Source organism: Salmo salar, chromosome 01 (genome assembly GCF_965601325.2).
Source record: "Salmo salar chromosome 01, fSalSal1, whole genome shotgun sequence".
Lineage (NCBI taxonomy): Eukaryota > Metazoa > Chordata > Actinopteri > Salmoniformes > Salmonidae > Salmo > Salmo salar.
In genome coordinates, this window is record NC_138291.1 from 103,419,868 (window position 1) to 103,438,739 (window position 18,872).

Consider the following 18,872-nt stretch of genomic DNA (forward strand, 5'->3'; position numbering starts at 1 on the left):
AGACCAAAGAGCTCTCCAAGGATGTCAGGGACAAGATTGTAGACCTACACAAGGCTGGAATGGGCTACAAGACCGTCGCCAAGCAGCTTGGTGAGAAGGTGACAACATTTGCTGCACTTATTCGCAAATAGAAGAAACACAAAAGAACTGTCAATCTCCCTCGGCCTGGGGCTCCATGCAAGATCTCACCTCGTGGAGTTGCAATGATCATGAGAACGGTGAGGAATCAGCCCAGAACTACACGGGAGGATCTTGTCAAGGATCTCAAGGCAGCTGGGACCATTGTCAGCAAGAAAACAATTGGTAACACACTACGCCGTGAAGGACTGAAATCCTGCAGCGCTCGCAAGGTTCCCCTGCTCAAGAATACATATACATGTCCGTCTGAAGTTTGCCAATGAACATCTGATTCAGAGGACAACTGGTGAAAGTGTTGTGGTTGGATGAGACCAAAATGGAGCTCTTTGGCATCAACTCAACTCGCCGTGTTTGGAGGAGGAGGAGGAATGCTGCCTATAACCCCAAGAAAACCATCCCCAACGTCAAACATGGAGGTGGAAACATTATGCTTTGGGGGTGTTTTTCAGCTAAGGGGACAGGACAACTTCACCGCATCATTTGACGGGGCCATGTACTGTCAAATCTTGTGTGAGAACCTCCTTCCCTCAGCCAGGGCATTGAAAATGGGTCGTGGATGGGTATTCCAGCATGACAATGACCCAAAATACACGGCCAAGGCAACAAAGGAGTGGCTCAAGAAGAAGCACATTAAGGTCCTGGAGTGGCCTAGCCAGTCTCCAGACCTTAATCCCATAGAAAATCTGTGGAGGGAGCTGAAGGTTCGAGTTACCAAACGTCAGCCTCGAAACCTTAACGAATAGGGGAAGATCTGCAAAGAGGAGTGGGACAAAATCCCTCCTGAGATGTGTGCAAACCTGGTGGCCAACTACAAGAAACGTCTGACCTCTGTGATTGCCAACAAGGGTTTTGCCACCAAGTACTAAGTCATGTTTTGCAGAGGGGTCAAATACTTATTTCCCTCATTAAAATGGAAATCATTTTATAACATTTTTGACATGCGTTTTTCTGGATTTTTTTGTTGTTATTCTGTCTCTCACTGTTCATATAAACCTACCATTAAAATTATAGACTGATCATTTCTTTGTAAGTGGGCAAACATACAAAATCAGCAGGGGATCAAATACTTTTCCCCCCCACTGTATGTTATAATTAAGTCTATGATTTGATAGAGCAGTCTGACTGAGCGGTGGTAGGCACCAGCAGGCTCGTAAGCGTTCATTCAAACAGCACTTTCGTGTGTTTGCCAGCAGCCCTTCGCAATGCATTGCGCTGTTTATGACTTCAAGCCTATCAACTCCCAAGATCAGGCTGGTGTAACCGATGTGAAATAGCTAGCTAGTTAGCCGGGTGCGCGCTAATAGCATTTCAAACGTCACTCGTTCTGAGACTTGGAGTAGTTTTTCCCCTTGCTCTGCATGGGTAACGCTGCTTCGAGGGTGGCTGTTGTCGATGTGTTCCTGGTTCGAGCCCAGGTAGGAGCGAGGAGAGGGACGGAAGCTATACTGTTACACTGGCAATACTAAAGTGCATATAAGAACATCCAATAGTCAAAGGTATATGAAATACAAATTGTATAGAGAGAAATAGTCCTATAATAACTACAACCTAAAACTTCTTACCTGGGAATATTGAAGACTCATGTTAAAAGGAACCACCAGCTTTCATATGTTCTCATGTTCTGAGCAAGGAACTTAAACGTTAGCTTTTTTACATGGCACATATTGCACTTTTACTTCTTCTCCAACACTTTGTGTTTCATTATTTATTTGAGGCTAAATTGATTTTATTGATGTATTATTAAGTTAAAATAAGTGTTCATTCAGTATTGTTGTAATTGTCATTATTACAAATAAATAAATAAAAATATTACAAAAAATAAAAATTCTAAAAAATAATAATTTAAAAAAATAAATAATAATAAATAAAAAATATATATATAAATTTAAAAAAAAATTTAAACGGCCGATTAATCAGTATCGGCTTTTTTGGTCCTCCAATAATCGGTATCGGCGTTGAAAAATCATTATCGGTCGACCTCTAAATGATAACACTATGTATTCAGGACAAAATTGAATTGCTTTGCCACATTTTTTGCAGAATTACTTAGGTGCCTTGTTGCAAACAGGATGCATGTTTTGGAATAGTTTTATTCTGTATAGGCTTCCTTCTTTTCACTCTGGCATTTAAGTTGGTATTGTGGAGTAACTACAATGTTGTTCTCAGTTCTCATATCACAGCCATTAAACTAACTTTTTTAAAGTCACCATTGAAATACCTGAGTAGTTTCGTTCCTCTCCGGCAACTGAGTTAGGAAGGACGCCTGTATCTTTGTAGTGACTGGGTGTATTGATACACCATCCAAAGTGTAATTAATAACTTCACCATGTTCAAAGGGATATTCAATGTCAGCTCTTTTTTATTTTCTATCTACCAATAGGTGCCCTTCTTTGCAAGGCATTGAAAAACCTCCCTGGTCTTTGTGGTTGAATCTGTGTTTGAAATTCCCTGCTCGACGGAGGTACCTTACAATTATCTGTATGTGCTAGGTACAGAGATGAGGTAGTCATTAAAATATAATGTTAAAATATTATTGCACACAGAGTGAGTCTGTGCAACTTATTATGGGACATGTAAAGCAAATATTTACTCCTGAACGTATTTAGGCTTGACATAACAAAGGGGGTTGAATACTATTTGACTCAAGACATTTCAGCTTTTCATAAATGTATATACATTTGTAAAAATATAATGCCACTTTGACATTATGGGGTATTGGGGGTATTGTGTGTAGGCCAGTGACAATTTTTTTTTACAAGTAGGTCGTCATTGTAAATAAGAATTTGTTCTCAACTGACTTGACTAGTTAAATAAAGGTTAAATAAAATAAATGCATTTTAGCAACATGAAATCTTATTAAATCTGTCCGTATACACCCGCAGGAAGAATGACACTTTTTAAAACATTTTCTGACAAGTGACCACTTAATGGTTATTTTCATAGATTCTTAGAATGTTTTGGAATGATGTATACTAAGGCATTTGTGAACATTTTATAGCAATATAGAGAGTGAAAGCGGCCGTGCGTATGGACACTTAATAGACACTGCAGGAAATAAAACATCTGTCGTGTCCAGGACCAGATTCTTCACAGACCGGTGCGCTATAGCCAATCAGAGATACAGTAGGCCTTTATACAAACAAGCCATTTGCCACACAGGCCTGCCATCATTCACTTTGAACTGGTCTGTGTGTTTACAGGCAGTTGGACCTGCCATCATTCACTTTGAACTGGTCTGTGTGTTTACAGGCAGTTGCAACAGCGCAACTTTAGATCATTAGAACGCATTCGCCAAAAACCACAAAATACACCTGAATGGATTTCTGAAAATATGTAAACACCAAGGGAGTATTACATGTGGGAACTTTACAGTCCTATTGATCAAACAACCATGAAAAGGTAGGTTCTCGCTCCCTCAGTTACACACACACCAATAAGAGCAACAACTCCCGAGTGGCGCAGTGGTCTAAGGCAATTCATCTCAGTGCTAGAGGCGTCACTATAGACCCTGGTTCGATTCCAGGCTGTATCACAAACGGCCGTGATTGGGAGTCCCATAGGGCAGTGCACATTTGGCCCAGCATCATCCGGGTTAGGGTTTGGCCGGGGTAGGCCGTCATTGTAAATAAGAATTTGTTCTTAACCGACTTGCCTAGTTAAATAAAAAAAATCTAAAATGCTAGCCAGAGCAAGATGAGCTAAAATCTAACGAAGGAACATTACATAAACTCTCAAACTTTTTCAGCTAGTTGGCCGTCAAAATTGCACTGAAACAATGGGGAATTGTAGCCTCCTTGTCCTTCTGCAGCTCGCCTGCCAATGCATGCTTGTTCCAACCAAGCACCCAAGCTAACTGGCTAAAGTTTGCTAGCTTGCTACTTCCAGACAAATGAGAGAACACCTCACTGCCAATTTTACTCGCCTTAGCAGAGCTGGTTAGTAGAGTGAATTTGCAAAGGCAAGAGATATGCTAGCTAGATAAAAGTTGTTGTTCTTGCTAGCTAACCAAATGACACCTGCATCTCTAGCTGTGTATATTCACCGAAAAACGATATGAGGGGGGAAAAAGTCAGTTACTCACCCACTCCTCCAATGGCATGACATCCTCCTAGCAGCTAGCTAGCTAACGTTAGGCTCCGTCTTTTTAGGTTGCTACGTAAATTAGATACACTAGTCTATAAGCCACGTTATGACTGACTTGTGATCATAGCCCTTGCTAGTTTGATTGTATTGACATTCCCAGCCTTAGTTACATTCGTCCGTATTTGTCCAGAACACTGAGTCATTGAAACTAAAACAGTGCATCCCGAATGGAGGCAACAAACAATGTACCAGGACAGCTGTGATTTACAACCTGATAGCAATATTTTTGGGACTACCAAGAAATGTATTGGTGAATTATATCATGCATTAAACTGCATCCATCTATTCTGCCAACAATGCCTTTTAGTGTACGTCAAATAGAACCTCTTATAAAGTTGGTTTTGTAGCATAAACTGTGAATTTGATATTTTTGACTGATATGATGATTGGCTGTTACAAATCGGCAAAGTAGTTAAATGCTGTCAGTTGCACTTTTAACTTTAGGTCACCGGCTACTTTGTTTGCTAAATATGAAATGTTTATTGCAATGGGAAGCAATAGTTGTACAATTCGATTGGGAAATGGTTATGTTTTTGTATTCTTATGATTGGGACCTACTGGCCTCATTATGTCTGAGTGAATGGACTGCTTATCCTTTAGCATCATGCTGTGTGTGACTGCTGTCTTTCCATCGGCCCTATGCAGTGGTGCCTGGAGAAGTGGGTATACTCTAATTTTGCCAAAAGGTTCTCAAATGGCCCGTCCAGCGAAGGAAAGGCACCCTGTATGAAAAATCCTATGGTTTCCTGTTTTTTTTTATGAGCTTTCCTATAGATTTTTCCGATTTCACACTTTGTTTTCATAGAAGAAAAAAATGAACAATGCTTAAACCACATCAATCTGATTAGGTGGGCCTGTCAGGGGCTGTCTCCCCAGTGGGTGGGCCTCAGTCCACCCATGTCTACGCCCCTGATGCAAACAGTGCATGATGACAATTGCGCATCAAATAGCCTACTAACCAACACTTCGGACGAAACTTTTTTAATACCTGGTTTGCATACCCATTGTTGCATTTGCTGTTCGATATCATACATTTAAATGTCTTTCCTACCCTACCAGCTACCGATGTCAGTGTTCTGTGAGCTGCTCCATGCCAAATCCAGTTGACAGCTGCATACTCTTGCTGTCTGCAGATGATATTCCGCTGAAACTAGGCTGTGTGCATATTAATACATTTCATGTGCTTTGCAATTGTGTAGGCTACTTTGTGCACCATTTCTCTATTGTACTATATCATATACCTCAACTACACTACTTTGATACACATCAGTAGGGATTAAGAAGTGGGTATAGGCAATGCCCACTGAAATAAGGTATATGGCTTATACCTGGCCTGCGTATACCCTCCACTACGCCACTGGCCTGCGTACACCCTACACCACACCACACCACTGGCCTGCGTATACCCTCCCCTACACCACTGGCCTGCGTATACCCTCCCCTACACCACTGGCCTGCGTATACCCTCCCCTACACCACTGGCCTGCGTATACCCTCCCCTACACCACTGGCCTGCGTATACCCTCCCCTACACCACTGGCCTGCGTATACCCTCCCCTACACCACTGGCCTGCGTATACCCTCCCCTACACCACTGGCCTGCGTATACCCTCCCCTACACCACTGGCCTGCGTATACCCTCCCCTACACCACTGGCCTGCGTATACCCTCCCCTACACCACTGGCCTGCGTATACCCTCCCCTACACCACTGGCCTGCGTATACCCTCCCCTACACCACTGGCCTGCGTATACCCTCCCCTACACCACTGGCCTGCGTATACCCTCCCCTACACCACTGGCCTGCGTATACCCTCCCCTACACCACTGGCCTGCGTATACCCTCCCCTACACCACTGGCCTGCGTATACCCTCCCCTACACCACTGGCCTGCGTATACCCTCCCCTACACCACTGGCCTGCGTATACCCTCCCCTACACCACTGGCCTGCGTATACCCTCCCCTACACCACTGGCCTGCGTATACCCTCCCCTACACCACTGGCCTGCGTATACCCTCCCCTACACCACTGGCCTGCGTATACCCTCCCCTACACCACTGGCCTGCGTATACCCTCCCCTACACCACTGGCCTGCGTATACCCTCCCCTACACCACTGGCCTGCGTATACCCTCCCCTACACTACTGGCCTGCGTATACCCTCCCCTACACTACTGGCCTGCGTATACCCTCCCCTACACTACTGGCCTGCGTATACCCTCCCCTACACTACTGGCCTGCGTATACCCTCCCCTACACTACTGGCCTGCGTATACCCTCCCCTACACTACTGGCCTGCGTATACCCTCCCCTACACTACTGGCCTGCGTATACCCTCCACTACACCACTGGCCTGCGTATTAGAGGTCGACCGATTATGATTTTTCAACACCGATACCGATTATTGGAGGACCAAAAAAAGCTGATGCCGATTTTTTATTTATTTATTTATTTGTAATAATGACAATTACAACAATACTGAATGAACACTTATTTTAACTTAATATAATACATCAATAAAATCAATTTAGCCTCAAATAAATAATGAAACATGTTCAATTTGGTTTAAATAATGCAAAACAAAGTGTTGGAGAAGAAAGTAAACGTGCAATATGTGCCATGTAAGAAAGCTAACGTTTAAGTGGCTTGCTCAGAACATGGGAACATATGAAAGCTGGTGGTTCCTTTTAACATGAGTCTTCAATATTCCCAGGTAAGAAGTTTTAGGTTGTAGTTATTATAGGACTATTTCTCTCTATACAATTTGTATTTCATATACCTTTGACTATTGGATGTTCTTATAGGCACTTTAGTATTGCCAGTGTAACAGTATAGCTTCCGTCCCTCTCCTCGCTCCTACCTGGGCTCGAACCAGGAACACATCGACAACAGCCACCCTCGAAGCAGTGTTACGCATGCAGAGCAAGGGGAACAACTACTCCAAGTCTCAGAGCGAGTGACGTTTGAAACGCTATTAGCGCGCACCCGCTAACTAGCTAGCCATTTCACATCGGTTACACCAGCCTAATCTTGGGAGTTGATAGGCTTGAAGGGGTGGGTATAATTTGTGGAACGTTCCAACAGGAATCTGTTCCAAAAAACGTAAAGTAAAAGGTTGCCAACCAACAACGCATACAAAGTAGCAACGCATACAAACCTAGCTAACTAGCTTCCAAATAGGCATCAACTCACCACGTAGCTTATTCTTAATGTTTGTCCATAGGCAACCAGAGTGAGGACAGACATTTTTCGGAATAAACATTAGTGAAAAACGCAATGAAATAGACCACTCCCTACCCGGTATGTTATTCTGCCGCTATACAACTTTGTATGCGTTGTTTTTTGGCAACCTTGTTATTTATGAAGTTTTTGGAATAGATTCCTGTTGGAACGTTACACAAATTATACCCACCCGGCTTGAAGTCATAAACAGCTTGAAGCACAGCAAAGAGCTGCTGGCAAAACGCACGAAAGTGCGGTTTGAATGAATGCTTACGAGCCTGCTGCTGCCTACCACTGCTCTATCAAATATTAAATCATAGACTTAATTATAACATAATAACACACAGAAATACGAGCCTAAGCTCATTAATATGGTCGAATCCGGAAACTATCATCTCGAAAACAAAACGTATTTATTTATTTTTTTCAGTGAAATACGGAACCGTTCCGTATTTTATCTAACGGGTGGCATCCCTAAGTCTAAATATTCCTGTTACATTGCACAACCTTCAATGTTATGTCATAATTACGTAAAATTCTGGCAAATTAGTTCGCAACGAGCCAGGCAGCCCAAACTGTTGCATATACCCTGACTGTGTGCAATGAACGCAAGATAAGTGACACAATTTCATGTTAGCAGGCAATATTAACCTCTATGGGCTAGGTGGGACGCAAGCGTCCCACCCGTGGTGCACTCCATCAACAGCAGGTGCATTTCAAGAGCGGCAAATTTGAATCCAAATAAATGTCAAAATTCAAATTTTTCAAAAATACAACTATTTTACACCATTTGAAAGATAAACATCTCCTTAATCTAACCACGTTTTACGATTTCAAAAAGGTTTTACGGCGAAAGCATAAATTTAGAGTATGTTAGGACAGTACATTTACGAGACTTGTGTGTAATGTTTTGTCAATTCAAAGACAGGGTCACCAAAACCATAAAACCAGCTAAAATGATGCACTAACCTTTTACAATCTCCATCAGATGACACTCCTAGGACATTATGTTAGACAATGCATGCATTTTTAGTTCTATCAAGTTCATATTTATATCCAAAAACAGCGTTTTACTATGGCATTGATGTTGAGGAAATCGTTTCCCTCCAATAACCGGCAGTCAAGTCAGCAACACAAATTAAATAATTAAAATTAGAAAACATTGGTAAAATATTATATTGTCATTTAAAGAATTATAGATTTACATCTCTTGAACGCAATCAACTTGCCAGATTTAAAAATAACCTTACTGGGAAATCACACTTTGCAATAATCTGAGCACTGCGCCCAGAAAAATACGCGTTGCGATACAGACAAGCCGTCATGTTGGGGAGATCTAAAATCGAAAATACTATGTAAATAATCCATTACCTTTGATTCTCTTCATCAGATGTCACTTCCAGGTATCACAGGTCCATAACGAATGTAGTTTTGTTCAAAAAAGCTCATCATTTATGTCCAATAATCTCCGTCTTGTTAGCACATGATCTAAGCCCGCCGGACTTCACTTCATGAACGAGGGGAAAAAATATATTTCCGTTCGTTCAAACATGTCAAACGTTGTATAGCATAAATCATTAGGGCCTTTTTTAACCAGAACATGAATAATATTCAAGGTGGACGAATGCATTCTCTTTTATAACGTATTGGAACGAGGGTACCCAACATGAACTCGCGCGGCAGGTGTCTAATGGGCCATCATCGTTCCATGGCTCTTGTTTGGTCAGATCTCCCTCCAGAAGACTCAAAACACTTTGTAAAGGCTGGTGACATCTAGTGGAAGCAATAGGAAGTGCCAAAATATTCCTCAGCCCCTGTGTTTTTCAATGGCATAGGTTTAAAGGTAATACAACACATCAGGTATCCACTTCCTGTCAGAAAATGTCTCAGGGTTTTGCCTGCCAAATGAGTTCTGTTATACTCACAGACACCATTCAAACAGTTTTAGAAACTTTAGAGTGTTTTCTATCCATATATAATAAGTATGTGCATATTCTAGTTACTGGGTAGGATTAGTAACCAGATTAAATCGGGTACATTTTTTTATCCAGCCGTGCAAATACTGCCCCCTAGCCCTAACAGGTTATTAACTAAATATGCAGGTTTAAAAATATATACATGTGTATTGATTTTAAAGAAAGGCATTGATGTTTATGGTTAGGTACATTGGTGCAACGACAGTGCTTTTTTCACAAATGTGCTTGTTAAATCTAAAAATATATATATAATAATAATAAAAAATGTGAAAAATTAAAACAATTGGGGAAAAGAAATTCCGATTGTTATGAAAACTTGAAATCGGCCCTAATTAATTGGCCATTCCGATTAATTGGTCGACCTCTACTGCGTATACCCTCCACCACACCACTGGCCTGCGTATACCCTCCCCTCCACCACACCACTGGCCTGCGTACACCCTCCCCTCCACCACACCACTGGCCTGCGTACACCCTCCCTTACACCACACCACTGGCCTGCGTACACCCTCCCCTACACCACACCACTGGCCTGCGTACACCCTCCCCTACACCACACCACTGGCCTGCGTACACCCTCCCCTACACCACACCACTGGCCTGCGTACACCCTCCCCTACACCACACCACTGGCCTGCGTACACCCTCCCCTACACCACACCACTGGCCTGCGTACACCCTCCCCTACACCACACCACTGGCCTGCGTACACCCTCCCCTACACCACACCACTGGCCTGCGTACACCCTCCCCTACACCACACCACTGGCCTGCGTACACCCTCCCCTACACCACACCACTGGCCTGCGTACACCCTCCCCTACACCACACCACTGGCCTGCGTATACCCTCCCCTACACCACACCACTGGCCTGCGTATACCCTCCCCTACACCACACCACTGGCCTGCGTATACCCTCCCCTACACCACACCACTGGCCTGCGTATACCCTCCCCTACACCACACCACTGGCCTGCGTATACCCTCCCCTACACCACACCACTGGCCTGCGTATACCCTCCCCTACACCACACCACTGGCCTGCGTACACCCTCCCCTACACCACACCACTGGCCTGCGTACACCCTCCCCTACACCACACCACTGGCCTGCGTACACCCTCCCCTACACCACACTACTGGCCTGCGTACACCCTCCCCTACACCACACCACTGGCCTGCGTACACCCTCCCCTACACCACTGGCCTGCGTACACCCTCCACTACACCACTGGCCTGCGTATACCGTGTTTGTGTTTTTACAAAAAGTACACTAGTATTACTGTGTTGCTGTCCTTTTCAGAATCACCAACATGTTACACACTATAGGTTTGCCACTGCACAAACATGGTCTATAATAGCTATAAAGGCTGTTGAGATACTGTATTCATGTTTTAAGAATATGTGGCCTGGCGAAGCGGTTATGCGCTGACTGAATGGAAGCTGATAATTTTTTCCGGAGACCAGTGCAGTAAAAAACTAAATGATGAGTCCTCACTGTCCCGAGACAGAATACAAATGTATCTGACACCGAGACAAGACCGAGACACTATGTGTCTGGAGACTGGACTGCTACAATACTGCTCATCATACACCCACCCTCATCAACCCAACCATTATAATATTTTGTAGTATTATCTAACCTCGAAGGCAAAGTTGTATCCCTGTATCATGGCTTCTCTGTAGTACTGCTGTAGTGTGGCCGACTCCGACTCCTCCACCTCCACCTCAAACTCTGACGTGAACATGTACTCCACCCGGTCGATGGCTGTGTTGATCTTTATACACAGCTGTAAGGCTTCGTTCTGTGGGAGAAGAAAGAGAAGAGGGATGGAGAGAAAAAGAGAAATAATGAGTTAGAGAGGGAGTCAAAAACACAAACTAAAAGGAAAAATACATCACTTCATGAGGGCTGCTTCAACCACAGACACACAGGAATCTAGTCGAGGAGAGAGAAAGCTAACAGATTTTGAAAACAATGTGATGTAGAATAAGACAACAGTGATGTGCATGACTTTTTTTTCACAGCTCACTGCAGTATAAACATGACATTTGTGCAAAGTAATTTGTGAACTTACCCAATAGCAGCTCAATAAACTTGGGCTTAATGTGAATATTTATTTACAACAGGGAAATGAAAAGCAGTACATGATCAAGGTAAATAAATACAGTGGATTGTACCTTGAGTTGCTCCAGGGAGTGGGCGATGAGGGGCTGGCTGGAAGTTTGTTCCCTGTGGAGGGTGAGCAGATCATCCATGCTCTGCTGGAAGGCCTTACGCTGGGCCACCAGGTGGGCTGACTGCATCACTATCAGGAGCAGGTTCTCCACCTGATCAATATAATAAGAAAACAATCAAACAATTCCTTTGGGCCACCAGGTGGCCCGGCTGCATCACTTCAGACAAGTCAGTGTCAATCTCAAGTCTTACAGAGTCAAGTCTCAATTCCTTGAGGACGAGTCATAGTACAGTCAAGTCTAACAGCTGAGTTTGAGTCAAGTCATCAGTCTCTCTTCTCTTACACATGTTAGTTAGTGCAAAGCAGCAACATATTATGTTATACATAGGGTCCCATTGCAAAGCAGGCTTAATAATCTACTTCAGAATGGGAGATGGGATCACACACACCTTGTCATGGCTACACTGCAAATTGATTAATAAACCCTGTTCCCAGAATTCCCACAAACCGACCTTCATGGCCCGTAGCGTGTCCACAGTCTCCATCTGAGGCACCAGTTTGACCAGCTCCCCGTCCCATTGCCACTGCACCGCAGCCTGGCCTGCCTCGCCAGGAGAGTCCCCTGCTCCGTGCTTGCTCATCAGCAGGTAGGCCTCATCCTCTGCCATCATCTCGTCAGGCTCTTTACTGCAGTCCTTACCAGCTGCAGCATTAAGAAGTTGGAGAATGAGGGCCCGCTGGTCCATCAGGGAACAGGGGACAAACACCTCCAGCTCCTCCAGCCCTGGGATCTGGACCTGCAGACAATCAGACAGACAGGTTAGCATTTTCATCCTTCAAAAAGGGAAGGGACATTCAGGAAGTACATCAAAATGGCAATTTCAATGAAAAAGCAATGATGAATATTTGAATTTTAGTTTAGCTCCGGAATGGAAACTTCCTGAACTGGATTGACCCAGACCCTCTGTAGAACACAGAATGAATAGCACGGAGATTGAAAAGGAACAAAAGGGGTCATTTGAGGCACCTTGACATAGTTTCTCTCCATGAGGGCCTCCAGGAGGCATGGTACCCCACTGGTAATGCTGAAGTCTGCAGCAATCTCCAGGTCCTGTAGTGGAGAGGGAGTCAGAGCACTCAAAATACAATTATTTTATGTTCATACTTCCTAGATTTAACCTGGGAAATCACATTGAGATCGCTAACCTTTTCCTTTTTTTGTTCTTTTTTTTTTATTTATTTTTTACAAGTGAGCCATAACCAAAAAACGCAGCATACATTTACTTGCATACACAATACATCTGTGCATTTGCCAAGTAAAAATAAGCAGGAAGAAAATGGGGGAAAACAAAAACTGCTGTCTCTCACCTTACGGAGCATTTTGGCAAAGCCCAGAGCTTTGGACGCCCTCTCTCTAGCCTCATGGAACAGTTCCTTGAGTGACCGGCTCGTCTCGATTACCGACCGCCTAGTAGAACAACAAACCAGCTCAACATTAGCCTCTTAGATAATCAAGTTCACTTTATTAACCCAACAGTGAGGAATTCAGTTGGTCATATCTAATAGTGACAGGGGGTAATCCATTATTACATATCACAATATTATAGCGATGCTTTGACTCCAAGTATCAATTTGTAAAAAATGTAATACATTTTTTTTTAAAACATGTACAAACATGAATAATATATACACACATTCTTATTGGCTGGGCCTGGCTGCCAAGTGGGTGGGCCTATACACTCCAAGGCCCACCCATGGCTGCACCCCTGCCCTGTCATGTGAAATCCATATATTAGAACCTGATTCAATTTATTTAAACTGACTGATTTCCTCATATGAACTATAACCCAGTAAAATCTTTGAAATGGTTGCATTTATATTTTTGTTCAGTACATATTTAAGTGATAATGCCCGAGAAGCCGGTGTTTGGAGGATTTAATGGCACGGGTGCTAGGCTCGAGACAAAGTCGAGGAAAACCGTGCCAATATATTCTCCAAACACCGGCTTCCAGGGCATTATCGCTTTTATACAACGGGTTACCAACATATTTAAATAATGATTGACATATTTTCATTAAAAATTGTATTTTGATGACTTTATTCATACTCATCCTTCCACAAGATATAGCCCCGACACAAATCTAGAGTTGCTACCCAAGCCGGCTGGTCGTTCTATAGGTTCGGTTGAACAACACAGTCGTTCAGACTTTTTGTTCTGTATTTATGGACGCGAGCGACCCAGTTGTTCATTCTAAATGTTCCATTGCCATACTGGCTGGCAACGTTCTTATCCTTTGCTTGCTAACTTAGTAACATCAAACAGTGCAGCCAGAATAACAAATGTAACTGCATTTGTTTAAGCTGTTTTCTAGTCTTTTCTGTTGTTGAGAACTAAATGTTAGTCTAAAAGAAAATGTGAGATAATATCTAGATGCTTTTTATAGTGGAGATCAAGTTCATAAATTGCCTGGCTGGGCTAATGAGACAGTGGATTGCGCAGTCAGATGGAACAGAGTAAATAGGCATTTTAACGTCACCGACTAAATCTGTGGTAACTTGTGGAAAAGACACCGGCTGGAATGCGATTTTAAACTATCAGCATTCAGGATTTGACCCACCTGTTGTATAAATCTATATATACACCGACTATACCAAACATTAGGAACACCTTCCTAATGGGGCTCCCGAGTAGTGCAGCGGTCTAAGGAACTAAGGAACTGCATCTCAGTGCTAGAGGCGGCACTACAGACCCTGGTTTGATTCCAGGCTGTATCACAACCGGCCCTGGATTGGGAGTCCTATAGGGCGGCGTACAATTGGCCCAGCGTCGTCCAGGTTTGGCCGGGGTAGGCCGTCATTGTAAATAAGAATTTGTTCTTAACTGATTTGCCTAGTTAAAAAAATGTTAAATAAAAAAATATAAATTACATTATAATATTGATTTGCACCCCAACCCCTTTGCCCTCAGAACAGCCTCAATTCGTTGGGGCATGGACTCTACAAGGTGTCGAAAGGTTTCCACAGGAATGCTGGCCCATGTTGACTCCAATGCTTCCCACAGTTGTGTCAAGTTGCCTGAATTTCCTTTGGGTGGTGAACCATTCTTAATACACACGGGAAACTGTTGAGCGAGAAAAACCCAGTAGCATTGCAGTTCTTGACACAAACCGGTGCGCCTGGCACCTACTACCATACCCTGTTAAAAGGCACTTAAATCTTTTGTCTTGCCCATTCCCCCTCTGAATGGCACACATACACAATCCATGTCTCAGTTGTCTCAAGGCTTAAAACTCCTTCTTTAACCCATCTCCTCCCCTTCATCTACACTGATGGAAGTGGATTTAACAAGTGACATCAATAAGGGATCATAGCTTTCACCTGGTCAGTCTATGTCATGGAAAGAGCAGATGTTAACGTTTTGTATACTCTGTGTATATACTTTTTGCAAAGTTGCGTGAGCTGGTGCTAGTCGGCTGTACCACAAATGCAGATATTTTTCATCATATAGCTTGTTCATCTTCTTTTGAAATAGTGAGCCAACAAGGTTTCAACACTTATTTCCATGACTGATCAAAATCCATTTTCTCATGCACTCTCATCTCTCTGCAGCAGACCTATACAATGAGCAATACATTTGGAAGATAAAATGTAATTAAAATTGTGAGAATTGCAATACACACTGTTTTGGCACCTAAGTATGGTGATAATATCATATCATGAGGACCCTGGCAGTTCCTACCATCTAAAACATAAAACCTAAGTATGGTGATAATATCATATCATGAGGACCCTGGCAGTTCCTACCATCTAAAACATAAAACCTAAGTATGGTGATAATATCATATCATGAGGACCCTGGCAGTTCCTACCATCTAAAACATAAAACCTAAGTATGGTGATAATATCATATCATGAGGTCCTTGGCAGTTCCTACCATCTAAAACATAAAACCTAAGTATGGTGATAATATCATATCATGAGGACCCTGGCAGTTCCTACCATCTAAAACATAAAACCTAAGTATGGTGATAATATCATATCATGAGGTCCTTGGCAGTTCCTACCATCTAAAACAAGACATACCTGATCTCATCTGAGACTGTACTGTCATCGGCACTTTCCCAGAATTCATCACCACTCCTCTGCAGGCCCGCGTCCAGGAAGTCCCCAGTGGACTTGAGCAGCATCCCAGCAATATCACTGCGAGAGAGAAGAGGCAGGGGATCTTCAGCCAAGCGGAGCTAACTAAACACAATGTTAAAAAGAGGAAGCAAGTTGGATGCTTCCAAGGAGCATAGACACTCAACATGAGATACAATAGAACAAGGAAACAAAATCAGTCAAACACCAACCAGAAGAGTTTCCCAGACTGAGCCTCCCCTCCTCTGATGTAAGGGGTGATGACCTTGGTAAAGTCCCACTCCTCCTCTAGAAGGTTCTTCAGGCTGTGGGAGGCTTGGGGAAGCTGCTGCAGCATCTGGATCCAGCTGTGCATGTAGTCAAAGTACACCTGCAGACAGAGGGATGAATGTGTGGTGATTATCAGGTAAGTGGATATTTTTGCCTACCTGCAGGAAGGTGTATTTCCAATGTTATTAATTTAAATAAAAGGTGCATGCATCAGTTAGTTTCGTCTCAAGTTTGAGACATTTGATAATCAAATCTAGTTCCTAAATGTATGTTTTCACAATTGCTTTGCATGGTTTCTCCACCGTATGATTGTCTACCGTTTTTATGCCAGTCAAGTCATGCTGAATAAAAAAAACAAAATCACGACAGCTCTGATGGAAACAGAAAGTGTCGTTACAATTTTATAAAATGTCGACAGACAATTTCTTAGTTTGACATGGTGGGATCTTTTTGTGTTGGTAAAATTGTATTATGCGACGAATTGCAGTGGAAACAATTTATTGCGCAATTGTTGATAGAATAACCATGTGGAGGTAAATTTGTAGTCCCGCGATGCTATGTTGTGTGGTCCTCCCATTGCTACTTGGAAAAGCATGCAGTTTAGGCTACAGGATGATGAAAGTGCACAGTGAGACTGATGCTCCATTCCAATAAAATTCAGGGTCTTCATTTGTATGCTAGTGACATGAAGATCGGTGCTTAGCTGCCAAGTAACAACTATTTTACTTTTATCAATCTCATCATATACCCTAATCTGTCCAGTGTCCACTATATCAGCCAACTGTCTAGAGAACATGCATGTGCGAAAACCAGAATGGGCAAGTCTGCCATCTATCGCAACAGTTTGTAACAAAACTAAAATTGCTAGAGTGGAAAATGCAATGGAAACCAACTCATGGTTTTCTATTCAGTACATGAAAACTTAAACACAAAAAAGTGGCTTATATGTGCACTACGTCATCACGTACAGCCTTTTATCCGCAACAACGTCAGTCTGATGAAGACGCACATATTTTTTTATGCAGATTTTATAATATTCTCATGAAAATCTGTCGCAAATTGGGACATAAACCTAGCTTGTGATATCGCCACCATTATCCTAACACAAATTCCCCCTATAATGTATACCATCCTCCCTAAGGCATCTGGTGGTGTTGCTCTGTATTCGTCAGCAGATGGCAGAGATACTGGAGAATACATTCATTCTTATTGTATTGGCCCCACCCCATGCTCTGCAGGCCCCACCCCATGCTCTGCAGGCCCCACCCCATGCTCTGCAGGCCCCACCCCATGCTCTGCAGGCCCCACCCCATGCTCTGCAGGCCCCACCCCATGCTCTGCAGGCCCCACCCCATGCTCTGCAGGCCCGTGATATTCCTAAAGGAAAGCGTTGAGTGCTGGCAGCAGGCAGTAGACTAGACTAAACTTTTTCCCTGACAGTGCTGTTGTTCTGAGCCTTCTTGGAATTCAGGAACATAGTGTTAAATCAGGCTTTTATCAGACTACTGGCCGGCCGTCTGTTCAGAGAAAAAGACCGACAGCGAGGAAAGAAAACTATGCCGCCTAAATTCCTGAGAAGTAATCAGTGATTGACTAAAGCCAATTCCTGCCACACCCCTACCATGTGCTGCTTCAGCTTTGCAGTGGTTGGTTAAAACACACTCACACCAGAAATCAGCACACAGTGTTCTTAAGCAGATTTACCAGGAGCTATACCTTTGAGCCTCAGTCCTGGGTACTGGCCAGCTATCCAGAGAGACAGCCTCTCATATAGTACACCTCTAATCTGGATGAGTCCCAAACGGCACCCTATTCCCTAGGGGCGATAAAGTCCTAGACCACTGTTATTCTACCAACAAGCAAGCATGTAAGGTCCTTCCTTATCCGCCAAATCAGATCATGTACTCCTACTTCCTGTTTACAACCAGAAACTCAAAACAGGAAGTACCCGTGACTCGCTCGGTTGAAGAATTGTCACCAGAATCAGAGCTTATGCTACAGGTCTGCTTTGCTAGCGCTGATTGGAATATGTTTTGAGACTCCGCCAACGAGCTAACCACCCGAGTCACCGGTTGCATTAGAAAATGCATCGGCAACATTGTCCCCCAATCAATAGCCCAGGATTAACACAGAGGTTGGCTCTAAACTAAAGAGCAGGGCTACCGCACACAGAGCTATCGTAGACAACCCTGATGCTACGGCTGAGGACAGGAACAAGAAGTCCCACTATGACCTCCGCAGAGTCATCAAATGAGCAAAATGACAATATAGGAATAAGGTGGAATGATACTACACAGGCTCCGACGCCCACCGCATGTGGCAGGGGCTACAGACTACTACGCATTACAAAGGAAGACCCAACCGTGATCTGCCCAATGATGCCGCTCTACCAGACCTGGGACAAACTCTCCTTGTCAGTCTGTAATCCACACGTTTAAGATGACCATCATTCCTGTCCTCAAGACCTCTTAACCTCTCTTGGGTAGGGGGCAATATTTTCACATCCGGATGAAAAGCGTGCCCAAAGTAAACTGCCCGTTACATTACAAATGGTCCTTTTGAGTAACAGACCGTTTGGAGTGCCAACAGAAGAAGATCTTCAAAGGTAAGGCATTTATTATATCACTATTTCTGACTTTCGTGTCGCACCTGCCTGGTTGAATTTTTTTTTTGTATGCGGGGCGCTGTCCTCAGATAATCGCATGGTGTGCTTTTGCCGTAAAGCCTTTTTCAAATCTGACACAGCGGCTGGATTAACAAGAAGTTCAGCTTTATTTTGATGGATAATACTTGTATTTTCATG

At 43.4% G+C, this 18,872-nt stretch overlaps 1 protein-coding gene across 7 annotated transcripts in view; it reads right to left on the minus strand.

The window, feature by feature from the left end:
• Positions 1-18,872, minus strand: part of LOC106611248 (mitogen-activated protein kinase kinase kinase 4) — an 84,258-nt gene that overhangs the window by 23,762 nt on the left and 41,624 nt on the right. For all 7 annotated transcript variants that reach the window (XM_045687015.1, XM_045687012.1, XM_045687016.1 and 4 more), the window contains exons 8-14: positions 16,012-16,169; positions 15,743-15,859; positions 13,028-13,127; positions 12,687-12,770; positions 12,172-12,456; positions 11,661-11,810; positions 11,123-11,284 (exon numbers count right to left, since the gene is read on the minus strand). In XM_045687015.1, coding sequence (XP_045542971.1) covers positions 11,123-11,284; positions 11,661-11,810; positions 12,172-12,456; positions 12,687-12,770; positions 13,028-13,127; positions 15,743-15,859; positions 16,012-16,169 — 1,056 coding nt within the window. The remainder of the gene's footprint in view (positions 1-11,122; positions 11,285-11,660; positions 11,811-12,171; positions 12,457-12,686; positions 12,771-13,027; positions 13,128-15,742; positions 15,860-16,011; positions 16,170-18,872) is intronic.